General features: G+C 38.1%; 2 protein-coding genes across 2 annotated transcripts; one reads left to right on the forward strand and one right to left on the reverse strand.

Annotated features, from left to right (window-relative positions):
• Positions 1 to 1535: 1535 nt before the first annotated feature.
• LOC110694787 lies at positions 1536 to 2966 on the reverse strand. The gene is made up of 4 exons (XM_021871957.1): positions 2789 to 2966; positions 2542 to 2679; positions 2210 to 2475; positions 1536 to 2162 (listed from the first exon to the last, which is right to left on the reverse strand). The coding sequence occupies exons 1-4, from the start codon at positions 2964 to 2966 to the stop codon at positions 1536 to 1538; spliced, it is 1209 nt and encodes a 402-aa protein (XP_021727649.1).
• Positions 2967 to 8767: 5801 nt separating this feature from the next.
• Positions 8768 to 14498, forward strand: LOC110694736 (3-dehydroquinate synthase, chloroplastic-like). The gene is made up of 8 exons (XM_021871910.1): positions 8768 to 10176; positions 11092 to 11242; positions 11327 to 11494; positions 11579 to 11805; positions 12808 to 12931; positions 13494 to 13556; positions 13632 to 13775; positions 14096 to 14498. Exons 1-8 carry the CDS (start codon positions 9821 to 9823, stop codon positions 14225 to 14227), a joined length of 1365 nt encoding a protein of 454 aa, XP_021727602.1. The 5' UTR covers positions 8768 to 9820; the 3' UTR covers positions 14228 to 14498.
• The last annotated feature ends 399 nt before the right edge of the window (positions 14499 to 14897 follow it).

Raw genomic sequence — 14897 nt, forward strand, 5'->3', positions numbered from 1 at the left:
AAAGAGGGAAGAAATCGTTACCAAAATTAAAGGAAATAATGAATTGTACAAATCAAGAGTGTGTAGAGAGATAAAGTGTAGAGAGAGAAAGTAAGAGGGAGGGAGAAAAGAGAGAGAAAGAAAGGTCGTCCGTGTCAAAGACGCCCCCCAACTCACTTCACAAAAGCGTCTTTATACTAAACTCTTAAAGCTAAATAAAGAAAAAGTTAAAACAAAATAAAAATCCTAACGTAAACAAGCGCCCGGTCGGGCGAGGCATCGCCCGGCCGGGCGCGCCTTTTTCCTATGATGTGCGTTGCTCGCGCCCGGTCGGGCGCGCATCCGGGCTAACCTTCGCCCTATGGTCTTCTCCTCTCGCCCGGTCGGGCGCGCCTCAGGGCGAGGGCACTGCCCGGTCGGGCGGATGCTTGGGCTTACTCTTCTTCGTCCTTTGGGCCTTGTTACCTTAGCCCAATTCGTCATCCTTCTTGGATCGAATTGCCCAAGCTCCAAATTTCCTCATTGAGCCCTTAATCACCGGATTGAATCATCAATTACTGTCCTGGGCTTCGGAATACGATCATAGAAATGCGTCTCGTCTCCAATGCTCGCGGTGGCTCCACTAAATGCCGGGAAATGTTCCAAATCTGCAGTTTCCTGTAGAATAATACCACAACTACGAAAACACTAGAAAACACATATTAGTAATAAAATTGGCTCTAAATAGCCAAAAATACTCTTAACTATGATCACGGGACGGGGATAAATTAATATATAAAATGAATACATCAGTCAGCTTGATTAATTCTCATAGCACTAGCTTCTTTCCAACCCCTATGCACCATTTTCACATGCAACACTAGGCATTATGACACCCTTAAAATGTTTTAACCCCTCCCTTTTAGCCAAACACCTTTGCATAACATACCTCCTAATTCATTCCATTAGTTGAAGAATAGGTTTTGACCTAGCCTCTCTTAATACATTGTTAAAACTCTCACAACCATTATTAAGGAGCATGCCCGATTTACTTGTAGAAGTAAAAGCATGCCTGGACTAGTGTATAGCTGGGATCTCACTTAAGTACTTGAATGCATCCTCATTAATTTCCTTGATTGCTGCCATATGTGTATTGAAATGATGTTGCATTGGAGTTATTAATCAAGTTAATAAGGTAAACCACCCCCAACAATCAGCAAACACAGAGCATATGTATAAGTTGAAGCTTTTTACCGAAGTTGAAGATCTAGTTGCCTTCCAGAAATGTTCCTTGTAGATCACACCTGGAAATTTGGCCTTAAAGTTTGTCCAAATGTGCCTACAGCAGTATCTTGTGTCCGCATTGGGCATTGTTGTCTTGAAAGCATCAATCAGACCATGAAATGTACAGCAAGTTAGAATACATAATCAATCAGATCCTTAAAATTTTTCTAAAAAAAGAAGAGATAGTCTCATACTTTTTGCCTGTCTGACATATATGTGAGATCTTCTTTCTCATATACCCAGGTAACAACATCAGTAACTGACCCAAGATCTTCTTTCAACAAGGTCAAGAACTAGTTGCAATTCTCTGAGTTTTCAGTCTCTACTACTGCCCAAGCAACAGGAAAGATGTTCTTATTTCCATCTTTACCTATTGCTATCAACAAGATGCCAGGGTATGGACCTCTAAGGTGAGCCCCATCTACCCCAAGGATTGACCTGCACCCAGCCATGAACCCCTCCTTACAAGCCTGTAAGAAGATGTACAACCTTTGAAATAAAGGTGGTGGATTCTCTATCCCTGTAAACTTCACCTTTGCAGTAGAACCTGGGTTGTATCTCATGATTGTTGCAGCATAATCCCAGACCCTACTATACTCCAAGTTGGCATCTCCAAAAATCATTTTAAAGGCCTTAGCTTTAGCGTAGTATGCCATGTAGTACCCTATCTCAACTCCAATCTCTCTTCTTGCTCTTTTCATAAAAGCTTGAAGCTTCATAGAAGGATTATCCCTCCAGTCCTTAAGATATCTTTCAGCCAAATACTGTGAGGAAAGCTTAGTGTTATGAATATGATGGCTGCATATGTGCCTCAATCTTATACTCTTAATCTGCCATGTCTCTTCATCTTTCAACTTACAATACACCTTGAATCTGCACTTCCTCCTGTCTTTACACTTACACTCTAAAACCCGATCCCTCTTCCAAGGACAACTACATCTCTTTGCAAAAAAAAAAAAACAGTGACCTTGGTCCTATTATTATGCAAATAATAATAGTCATAACCATTTTTGATAGCATGGTGTCTAAGAGCCTTCCTGAAAACTATGTTAGAAGGGAACTTTAAGCCTTTACTCAGTTCAATCCTTCCCCTAAAATCAGTCTGCGGATTAAAAACTGGATAATTAGGACCCTCATCATCTGATCCAACTAAGCTAACCACTTCATCATCACTGACATTTAGCACAACATCATCATGCAACTCAATACCATTTTCATTATCATCCTCTTCATCTACCTCATCAACATGGTATTAATTTATACCACCTAAACTCTTGGTCACTCTCTCTGATATATCACCATCTATGTATTGCTGGAACAAATCATCATCATCTCTATCATCACAATCCTCATCAGCTAAATATGGAGTGCCCTCACTATCAGATCTATCTTCATCACTCAGTAACTCATCCTCCCCTAGAGGTTTCTCAACAGCTTCTGCAATCTCATGAACATGCTCATCACTCCTTTGTGTTTTTCACTCAACCTCCTTCTATTCCAAGGTTTTTTTTCTAGGCTGGAACAATTGGCAGCTTCTGCCTTCTACCATCAATTATAGAGCAGGTGTTGGCTATGAAAGGTGATTGTTTTGGGAGTGAAGATGTGTCCGAGGTTTGAATGTTATGTAAGTTAGGTGGGAAATTGGTTAGGGAGGTTGTGTTTGATGTATCACTTGAGATAAGTATAATGCTTTTTTCTTCAGATCTAGGGTTTGTGTGGGCCATATTTCACTACAAGAAAACACCTTATTTATGACGGAAAAAATTCGTCGGTACAACGTCTAATTCCGTCGGAAACAGCCATTTCAGACGAAATTCCGTCGGAACACGTTGTCGGAGATCACTTTGTCGGAATTTTGGCTTATACCGAGGGATTTTCCGTCGAAAAAGGCCCTACCGACGGAATTTCTGACGGATTTTAAATTGTCGGAGCCTACGTTTGACCTGGAATGGAAGTCCGTCGCAAGATTCCGACGGACGTAATTCCGTAGGAAGAACCATGGCTTTCGACGGAATATTCCGTAGGAAGGACCTTCTCTTCCGACGGAATTTCCGTCGGAAATCTGGGTAAAAAAAAAATAAAATAAAAAATTCAGACCACCCACCCAGATCCACCACCTCCCCCCTCCCCTGCTCAACACCCCAATCCGCCCCACAGCCACCCCTAACCCACCAACGACGCCACAACACCACGACCCACACCAAACCCCACCGAAACTACCACCACAATCCCACCCACACCAAACACCACCACAATCCCACCCACACCAAACACCACCACAATACACCAGCCCCCATCACCACCGACACCACCACACCACCCCACCACACCACACCACACCACCACGCAAACAACATACACAATTAACCCCAAAAAATCGCAAAAAAAATTAAACATCAAAAAAGAAAAAAAAAGAAAATTAAACATCGAAAAACAAAAAAACCGAAAATCAAACGAAAAATAAACATCTAAAATTAGATATACAAAAATTAAACATCGAAAATCACAAAAAACGAAAATTAAACGAAATAATAATTCGACCACTTACCTTGAATTCCTTCAAAACCCCTAAATTAGCTTGAATTTGGGTTTTAAAGGTCAAATTCGACCATGAAAACTCTAGATCTAGGGTTTTCATGGTCGAATTTAACATGAAAAACCGGGTGGTGGTATGTTGTTGCGCACCGGCGGTGGTGGCGGCTTCGTTGGGCAGTGGTGGTTGCGATGGAGGACAAAGAAACGAAGGGGAAGGAGGGAGGAGGAGAGAGAAACGAAGGGGAAGAAGGGAGGAGAGAGAGAGATACGAAGGGGGAGGAGGTAGGAGAAGAGAGAGAAAGGGGAAAAGGAGAGGAGAAAGAGAAAAAGAAAAGGAGGAGGTCAGGAGGGAGTGGAGGACAAAGAAAGATCCGCCTTTTTTGTTTCTTTTTTGTTTTTTTTTTATAAATTAAAAATCCGTCGGAAAGGGGTACAATCCGTCGCAATCTACCGACGGAATTAATCCGTAGGAAATAATTATGTTCCGAGGGATTTATTTTCCCTCTGAATTTTCAGCTACCTACGGAATTTTCCGTCGGTAGATATTTACCGAGGGAATATTCCGTCGGAAGAAGTAAATTCCGAGGGAAAAAAAATCCGTCGGAATATTTCCGAGGGACTTATCTTTTCCAACGGATATTTCTAACAGACCAAAATTCCGTCGGAAAGTTCGAATTTTCCGACGGAATTTAGGTCCGTCGGAATGATTCCGTCGTAAAACGGCCTATTTCTAGTAGTGTTTGAAGTGCTAGCTGACTCACCACCCTTGACCCTACTCTCAGCCAAGTCACTAGATACCCTAAGATCAATTTCAGAATCTATATACACCCCCACCCCTGGTCCATAAGCTGATGTGTCAAAAGTCTCTTTTTTAGTTTGGACCAAGTATAGGTGGTACCACCCATCCTTTTCTGGTGATTGCAGAAACTCAGGAATCTCCACATCACTCTTTATCTGTTTCCTACCACTGAACAAACAACACCCATGCTTCCTAAACCAAATTTTACCCACTTCCTTATATCCTAACTTACTCTTTATCTAGTGAGAAAACTCAAAATAACACACCTCATCTACATTAGGATGAAGTGAAACCCCATAATAATCCCTTTTCCCCTTTTCATAAGAAGTTTTCCTGTTCTTTGTAACAAATTCCCCACCATAGTACAACCTAATACTAATGGCCTCCATTAATTTATACCAAGGGTAAAAAATGCTATCTCTAACGTTAAACCTGATCCAATTTTTTTACAAAAACCAATACTAATTTAAGATCCAACAACAAAGCATATACACAAAAGGAAGTTCCTATTATATCTAACACACCACACAAAACAAACATGCAGTCTAAGTTTCATGTTCCCAATAGATAATTTTCAATTACTTTACTTTAATCAAAGAGAATTAATTAATTATATAACCTTAACACTAACAATTGTTTAATCAGCTTTGCACAACTCCAAGGAGGTGAGAAAACGTACCTGGGTTTATCTATAACTTTGTAATTGGTCCCTTTTAGCTTCTTCGAACAAGACGCAACACAAACACTTGCCTCCTTTCTTGCTTTGTTCTTCGCCATTGTAGAGCAAATTAAAAAAAATTCAGAAAAAATATACCTAGAAAAGGAAACCCGCATCAATTAAATACAAATAAACTTACTGTTTAGGGTGGGTTGAAATTAACTTCATTGATTGATTTCCAGCTTGAGGGGTGACGCCATGGCAAAACGTAGCAGAGAAGAGGATTAATTACTACCTCGTTAGATGAGAGAGGAGAGAGAAGAAGGAAGGAAATTAGAAGAAAAAGGGGGGAAATTAAAACGAGGGAGTTAGAGGGAAATTAAGGGGGAATTAGAAGAAATTGGGTGGAATTAATAAAATAAAAGAGGTCACGTGATCTGCACATGCAGGGTCAACGCCGAAAAAGACCCTGTCAATGCCGGATTGTCACCCTTGGTTGTCTTCAACAAAAATATTTTACAATCTGGTTTCTCCGTGCCAAAAAATTTTTATAAGATTTTTCCCAACGAAAAAGTTGTTATAAATGGTTTTTTCTGACAAAATTCCCTTATTTTTTCCCTATGTCAAAAATTTATATTATTAAGCTGGGTCGAAAGGAAAAGCAAGAAGTTAGGGTAATTGTCTTTTAATACTCCAATCAACAACACATTGAACCCTATTATTCTTCTCCCTCATCCAATCCACTCATAACCCCTATCTCTCCCAACCACTAATCTAAAATCCCAAACAAGCATCAGGTCGTCATCACCACCTTCCTTCCTCCACCACCCTTAACAAATGGCATTGACATCGCTTTTATTCCTCCTTCACACCAACCACTCCCTTCCTCCACACCACCAATATCACCATTTTTTCCCTTCCTCCACTACTCTACTACATACCCAACAAACCTATCACCTTCTTCCTAGATCTGTATTTTCATTGTTTATTTTGTCAGAATTATGGAGTAAAGTTAGTGGGTTAAAGAAATTAACACAAGCAAAATCATTATTAATTAGTGGAAGCCATTGCAAAAAATAGACATAAGGCAGACATTCATCTATGGCAAAATAAGACAAAAATAAAGAGACAGAGGGAATACCATTTTATACCATGAATTATGGCTTCAAATGGTCAAATTTGAGCATTTATATTCTACATCTAAAGTTTTAATGATCAAATTTGATCTTTTAAACTCTAAATATAACCATGGTTGTGGTAAAACCATTAGAGAAGAAAGGGAGAGAAGGGGTGGAGGGAAAGTGGCGTGGAAACATGGAAAGGGGCAATGGTACAAAGGAGGTACGACGATGGTAGTGGTGGCGTATATCCCCATTAGCATTTTTCCAATGAATGATAATGACAAAAGCGATGGAATTGTGCTTATTGATTACATTTTTTTTATTAACCGCGCATAACCTAAAAAATATGATAAGTGCATAATATACTATATTTTTAGTCCCTAATATTAGTCCAATGGCCGCTTAATATTGGTTATTTTATAATATTATTTACTTTTATTGTTTTAGATTTTATTTTATTCAATATTTTATGTTGTAGTTATTTTTATAATAATTGATACTTAATTTTATGTTGTGTGTTTTTGGTAGGAAAGCAAGAGGAAAATAAAAGCCCATTTATGTTGCTATTCAAAGAATCATATGCTATCATCAAAGTATATGAAGAAGGAAGCAAAATACTGCGAGCACCACGTGGAGAACAACAAACCCAACAACAAAGCAGAAGAGAAAAGAAAAAGTAACAAAAAGGGCACGTGACTTATTGAAGAAAGTAGCAAGCTACAGCAACAACCAATTTCGTTAAAACCGAAGTAGCAGCAACATATCTCAACTCCATGTTTATCTTCATCAAGCTTATAATCCTTCTTCAACACATCCGAAATTGAAGGAAGTGATGAATTCTTATCCTATTTTAAAAGTCTATCCTCCCGTACCCAAAAATTGGTGGCTGTTTTTGGCTATAAAAACACCAAAAAAAATCATCTCAAGGGGAAGAGAAACAGAACCACAATATTGAGGGTGGTGAGATCGAGTTTATAGTACAAGTGTGATCGAAGAACTACGGTGTCGAGGATTTTTGGAGGCGAGTGTGCGAAATCGGCGGAGGATCAAGTGTAGCGGCTACCTTGGTGTAATCCTAATTCATGAGTTTCTCCCTACTTTAATCTTTGATTATCTAGTTTGTTAGATTAAGCTTATTCTATTATACTTGTTAATTGGATGAAATTTTGCCTTTGATTTTTCATGATTTTGGTCTCACTATTAAACGCTGAGTTTATTGGTACTTTAATATTGAGTTTGGTATTTATTCAATTCATATGATCGTTTGTTCAATTTGAAGGTTTAATCTTTGTATGTGTGATAGTATACGATTACATTTATAAAGTAATTAAACTAGCTAGTTATTGTTAGACGCGGCGTTTGATGGTAATTTAGAGTATACGACTTAATTTAATTAGTATGGGCGGCTCATGATAATTGTTTTAAGTATATGAATTGATCGATAAAAGTTATTTATTGGGTTGGTAATATTTTAGCAAGATTCTAGTAGTTCTAGTGAGCAAAATAGTGGATAATCCGCTGCGAGAATCCGGCAACCTAAATGCTAAACAGAATATTGAATGAGACTAAAGGAATGAAAGTAAGAGGTTAGTTTGTGTCTAATTTATCATTGATCAAACCTCAGCTATGTTACTTGTTTGTCACTTGTAAATATTAGACTTATTTTAGTTTAGTTCTCTTCTTTATGGTTTATGATCCTTTAAACCCCCCAATCTCATGTACATAGTGATGAATAATACTCTATAATGTAAATAGTTTATTTTTCGAGTTAAACTTTAAGATTTTAAGAGTTTATTAATCTCCTCGTGGGATCGACCCTTACTTACCCTTTTACTAGTTATTAATATTTTTGAAGGTTAAGTTAGGTAAAGAATTAATTAATTTTATACGGTAAACGACACGTATCAGAATAATAGATAACATAAGAAGAATATAACTTATTAACACTTATCTTATTCGAACTTATCACCCCTTATACTATCTAAACTTATTACGCCTTACATTTTTTTTTTGAGAAAAATTATATACGCCTTACATTGTATGCAATAATCTTATTTTATTTGAACTTATATGAATTTATTAGAAAATTGAAATTAGTGAATAAGGTAAAAATAAATAAAAAAGGGATATTCTCAATGGCGACCCCCAACTTATGCTATGCACTAACGGTAACCTCCCTTTTTTTCAATTATACAAAATGACCTTAGTTAAAATTTTCATCTCACTCATAACCTTATTTCATTAAATATTAACTATAGTTAGATTTATATTTTAAAAAAAAACTAAAACAATTAACCCAACCACCAAAAACAGCCACCCCCACCAAAAAACCCACCCACCATAACCCAGTCGTAGCCATCGCCACCACCCTATCCCCGCCAATCCCGCGGCCGACGCCGAATCTGCCAAAACTCCCGCGTCGGCGCCACCTTGACCTCGACACCCAACTGCCGGCACCCCAAAGCTTTCCCTAAACCACCAGCCACCCCCACCCCAATGAACTCCTTTCTCCCTCGAAAAACGCACCCCTCCCCACCGCCGGCGTCCAATCACCCTTCCTCGCGCCGATGAACCCCACGCCATCTCCCCCTGCCCCTCCCTCTGCCACCTCCACCCCCAGAACCACCACGCCAAAACCCCAAATTAAAAAACCCTAAAATCGAAACCTAGGGTTTCGATTTTAGAGAATTCAATTTTGGGGTTTTAGGGTGTCGAGGATGGTGGTTTAAGGGGGTGGGTGTGTTTCCGACGGTATTTCGAGGGGGTGGATGGGGTCCGACGAGGTTTCAAGAGGGTGGGTGGGGGTGTTCAAGGAAGAGAAGGGTGGCGGAAAATGGTTGTTGAGGGGGATGCTGGGAAAGGGAGGGGTAGGAGGTTGGCAAAGGTGGTCGGTCGGAATTAATGGAGGGTGAAGGGAAGAAGAAGAGGAAAGGGAAAGGAAAGGGAGGAAGGAGGAAGGAGAAAGGAGGAAGGAAAGAGAAAGGAAGGAGGGAAGAGGAGGGGTTGCCGGATTATGGTGGTGGAGGGGAGGGGCTGCCAGAAATTATGGAGGAGGAGCAAGGATGGAGGAAAGAGAAAGGAAGGAGGAAGGTGGATAGGTTAATTTTTTTTTTTTTTTTTTTTTTAATATAAATCTAACTATAAGTAATATATTTAATGAAATAAGTTTATAAGTGAGATGAAAATTGTAACCAAGATCATTTTGTATAATTGAAAAAAAGAGGTCACTACTATTGATACGTAGCAAAAGTTGGGATCACCATTGAGATTATCCCATAAAAAAAACAACTCTACCTACCAAACGTCTCATTCCCACAAAGCCACCACAAATCCAAAAAAAAATGCGGGCTCTTTCCACCAACCCCTTCTCTTCAACTACTACATCTTCTTCCTCCCACCATTAGGAGAGAGAAACTTTCTTCATTCTCCCTCCATTTTCTCCCCCTTTCCCAACCTCCCACTTTCATGGCGGCCTCAGCTCACCCCTCTTCTCTCTGCTTCTCCCTCAACCCCACCTCATCAAAAGCCTCGATTTCAAAGTCAACCAACCTCTTTGTTGGAGTTGTTGGTGGGTCTTCCGTCAAATTGAATTCGGATCATTTGGGCTCGAATCGAATTGCAGTAAGTGTTGGTCGGGTTAGATCGGCGATTCATGCGAGTTCGACTCAGTTAACCCCTGCTGAGTCACCCAGTAGTAGTGGGTTTAGTAAGATGACGAGCTCTTCTAGGGTTCCTAACATTGTCGATGTTAATTTGGGTGATCGAAGTTATCCTATTTATATTGGACCTGGTCTTCTTGATCAACCCGAACTTCTTCAAAGGTAATTTTATCGCATTTTATAATTTGGAATTCTAATTTGAAGGAAATTGGCGAAAAGACTGAATTTGTTGAATAATGTTCTTAATGTTCTATGGTATTTTATCCCATTTTATTAATTGGAGTTCTAATTTGAAGAAAATTTGCGAAATTAAGATTTTTAAAGACTGATTTTACTTACGCAAATTTATTGAATAATGTTTATATTTATGGGTTATATGTTGCTGTTGTTATGGGCTACTCGTATATATTGTTTGTTAGATGCTGGAAAAATTTCCCCATATTTTGAAAATGATAATGGTAAGGATTGGATTTCGATGATACCGCGATTTAGAACAGAGGGAGGGTGAGAAAGACATATGCACACATTTGTTTACTGGCATTAGGATTACATTGTTTGTAGAATCATATTCATTTTGGGCCTTTGGGGCCTATAGAGTGATGAGCTTCAACTTTGATGACTTGTTTGTGATTCATATTCTTCTCGTGTATAGAGCATTATGGAGAATGTAAATAAATCGAGAAATTAACGGAAAAAATATTCTAAGAAAAATAACATCATTTTGGGGCCAATTAGAGTTAAGAAATATACATAGAGAATGTGCAACCAAAGATCTCTATCTCTATTTGACAAATATGAGAAACAAATCCAAAATTATTATCACGTTGATGGATGTTTAGCACCTCTCACAATATTTGGGAATTAACTCACGAAGGAGATTAGGGGGAATAGTCAAATTAATGCCCCAAAACTTGAAATATGTTCAATCATTGAGCTTAGAGATTGGAAAAACCAAAACTTATACCCTTTCACGGCCTTCAGTATAGCTATCAAATTTTTTAGTAAATTACTAAATTAGTGCTTTGATTGAATGCTTTGAATTTGTTTCAACTGATCAATGTGTTATTATTTGGTTAGGCATGTGCACGGAAAGAGGGTTCTTGTGGTTACGAACACCACTGTTGCACCCTTGTATTTGGATAAAGTTATCAATGCTTTGACTAAAGATAACCCGAACGTATCAGTAGAAACTGTGATTTTACCGGATGGAGAGCAGTACAAGGACATGGTATGTGTCTTCGACTTCAAAAAGACGTTTGCTTGATAGTGATTGACTTGGTCTTTTAATACATGATTCTTTTTGGTACGATAGGATACTCTTATGAAAGTCTTTGACAAAGCTATTGAGTCAAGGTTGGACAGACGGTCCACATTTGTGGCTCTTGGAGGTGGTGTGATTGGCGATATGTGTGGATTTGCTGCAGCTTCTTTCCTGCGTGGAGTTAACTTCATTCAAATTCCAACTACTGTTATGGCCCAGGTTTGATCCTGACCTATTTAAATTGTTTTACATTACTATCTAATGCTATGTGTATGTGTGTGTGCTGATGACATTCATGTTCAGGTGGATTCTTCAGTGGGTGGAAAGACTGGCATAAACCATCCGCTGGGAAAAAACTTGATTGGGGCTTTTTACCAACCTCAATGTGTACTTGTTGACACTGACACATTAGACACACTGCCTGACAGAGAATTGGCATCTGGGCTCGCTGAGGTAATAAAATATGGTCTTATTAGGGATGCTGAGTTCTTTGAATGGCAAGAGAAGAACATGGATGCATTGATGGCAAGGTATTTGAATCAATCATCCTAATTATTTTCACCAGCACCCCTACCCTACTAGTTTATTTTACCTCCTAACAAATGGAACTGTTAATTATGGCTTTTTTGAAGGAGATCACATTAACTTAATAACTGCATTATATGGTATTTAAAGCCTTTAGCCAACACTGCAATTTGTCTGTTTTTCCACCCTGAAATCAAAAATGTGTTGTACAGGTTATATAACTCTATTGGATGTTTTTGGAGTAGGCTAGAGAAAGACATAGTGCACTTTTGCTGGTCACTTCTAGTTAACATTCAGGAAGCCTATTTGAGGGAATGTACCCAAAAGTAATTAGTAATACAAAATAAACACAACTTGTAATTTTCATTAGTAATGATGCATCATTGAGTTGACTGAAGAATGGTTGCCTTGCTACTTGTTTATGCTTCATACTTTTCACATCATCTTATCTGAACATTTTAAAACTTATCAGCCCTTTTCCGAAAAATAGACTTGCTATCCCTGAAATGAATTTGATTTTCGCAAAATTTATTGTTTCATGGTGAAAAACGAGACATTAGTCTGCTTAAAAAGTATAACTTATGAAGCATCGACATAGCTAGCAGTTTGCCCATTCCCCTTGTGTCCAAGGTTTCCGAATGGATGTATTCTAAGGGTCATGGTTAGGCAAACTTTGGTTTGTCTTTTATTTTTTTCCTAGTTACTGAAGGATATATATATTGGTTATTAGAATACAAAAAGACAACTTATTGTGGTTAAGAACGCGTCAGGATTCCAAATACTTTGCTATGTGACTATTTGGATTGTTTGACATAGTTTGGATGTTGATACCTTGGGTAGATTACCCTACCACATTTTTTTGAAGTTTTTTTTTTAAAGAATTATGATAGTAAGTGACAAGAGTACTGGCTCATTTGACATTGTTTGGATGTTGATGTGCTTTGAGAGTTTGAGCTTTTATCCATCATGGTTGACTAAAAGGTCATGTCTATTGGCTTGATTTGCAGGGATCATATTGCCTTTGCATATGCTATAAAGCGCTCCTGTGAAAACAAGGCCGAGGTTGTATCTTTGGATGAGAAGGAAGGTGGACTGAGAGCAACATTAAACTTAGGTCACACTTTTGGACATGTGAGTTCTATAATCCTGTGATATCTTTTTCAAAAAATCTTTCTTATTGAATGATCTAGCCAAGTTGCTAAGACCTTGGAGAAGAAAACTTTTGAGGCAGTGTCAAGCATCTGTGAAGTTTCTTATATGTTCCACTTGTAAATCGTGCCTTAAATCCATTACAAATAGCAGTTGCTGAATTGAACAACTTATAATTATGTAAGCAATTAGCATTGCATATCTAAGATACAACCCTGTTGAGAATCTTGAAATTGAAATATCAAGTCTGAGCTCTAAAGTTTGAAACCTGGACTTAAATTTTAAACACTTGCAAGTACTTAATAGTTTTAGGCTAACTCAGTTTTTCTATCAATCAATATTTACTTCAACTTTACAAGTCAACTTAGGTTTGATTGAGTTGTTTCAGTATTTATCGTCTTAACTGAACCATTTAAAATTTGTAGATCCAGTAACCATATGATGCAGGACCACATGTTTTCTCCCTGGAAAGAGTTTTGGTTTGTGATGTACATGTAAATTTTCGTTGTTTTATCAGTTTGGCTGTTGTGTATTCCTTTTGCAGGCAATAGAAACAGGATTTGGCTATGGCCACTGGCTTCATGGAGAAGCTGTTGCAGTTGGAATGGTATGTCTCTGTAAACCTATTTACTGGTTCTTACGTTTTCATCATCTTCATGCTGATTCGGATTCTTATGTTCAGGTCATGGCTGTTGACATGTCACACCGTCTTGGTTGGATAGATGAATCACTAGTGGGGCGTGTTCATAACATCCTAAAAAAGGCTAAGCTACCTATTGCACCTCCTGAAAGCATGACTGTCGAAATGTTCAAGTCCATTATGTCGGTAAGCTTAGATAACACATACTATTGTAGTACTTTTGGACATTCGAAAATAAGTCACCTTTCCTAAATTAGTTTTCATCTAATGATTGAAATTCATAATATGTCCATACTTAAATTTATTTTACCTATTGTGAAGGATATATTATATAGTTAGAATTATGCTTACCTATTGTGAAGGATATATTATATAGTTAGAATTATGTCATATCCTTAATAATGGGAGATTTAGACTATTTGCCAGCTCCTTTTCTTCCAGACAGAAGGATTACTAATTATATATCTATCATAACTTATCTATGTCCATGTAATTCTAACTGGCAGGTCGATAAGAAGGTAGCTGATGGTGTGTTGAGGCTCATTCTTTTGAAAGGTCCCCTTGGAAACTGTGTATTCACCTCAGATTATGATAAAAAGGCGCTGGATGAAACTCTGAGTGCCTTTTCCAAGTCCTAATTCGTGATATTAGTATATAATTGTACCCACTATTCTTTTTGTAATTGATGGATGGTCAAGCAGCCATACCATGAAAAGTGTATCAGCTGAACTATATGAATCATTTGTTGTTTTTATCTCTGTAGAAACGGAAATAGTTTCTGTTGTGAGATCAATACCTGATAGAGTGATAATAGATACATGATGTAATTAACATAATAGCACTAATAATTATCAAGTAGAAGTTCTTGAATTAGCCTTTTTCCTTAGGGGAAGCATCTTCATCGAATAACCCCGAGTTTCAATGAAGTTCACCATGTACCCATACTACTCGATGTTTAGTTGTTTACAATGTATACTAGCCATTGTTCGATGCCTTACCTACACAGGACAGCTCAAACAAGGATCATTCATTTTCGCAATTACACCAAAAATGGGCACATCAAGTGGTAGCTGTATATTTATTCTCAAACACTTATGCATGCATACAACTTGATCATTGATGACGACGTGCCCGTTCTTATTACCAGTATATACTATACAGTCCATTTTAATAAATTGACAAGAAACTTTGAATATTATTATAAAAATCCGTATGAATTGGGAGCATTTGAGAGTGAAATCAACCCGATTTCACGGATGAGCAACTACCTATTTATGGTCCCCCCCCAACTTATACCCTTCTTTAATC

This window comes from Chenopodium quinoa, unplaced genomic scaffold (assembly GCF_001683475.1).
Source record: "Chenopodium quinoa cultivar QQ74 unplaced genomic scaffold, ASM168347v1, whole genome shotgun sequence".
NCBI lineage: Eukaryota > Viridiplantae > Streptophyta > Magnoliopsida > Caryophyllales > Amaranthaceae > Chenopodium > Chenopodium quinoa.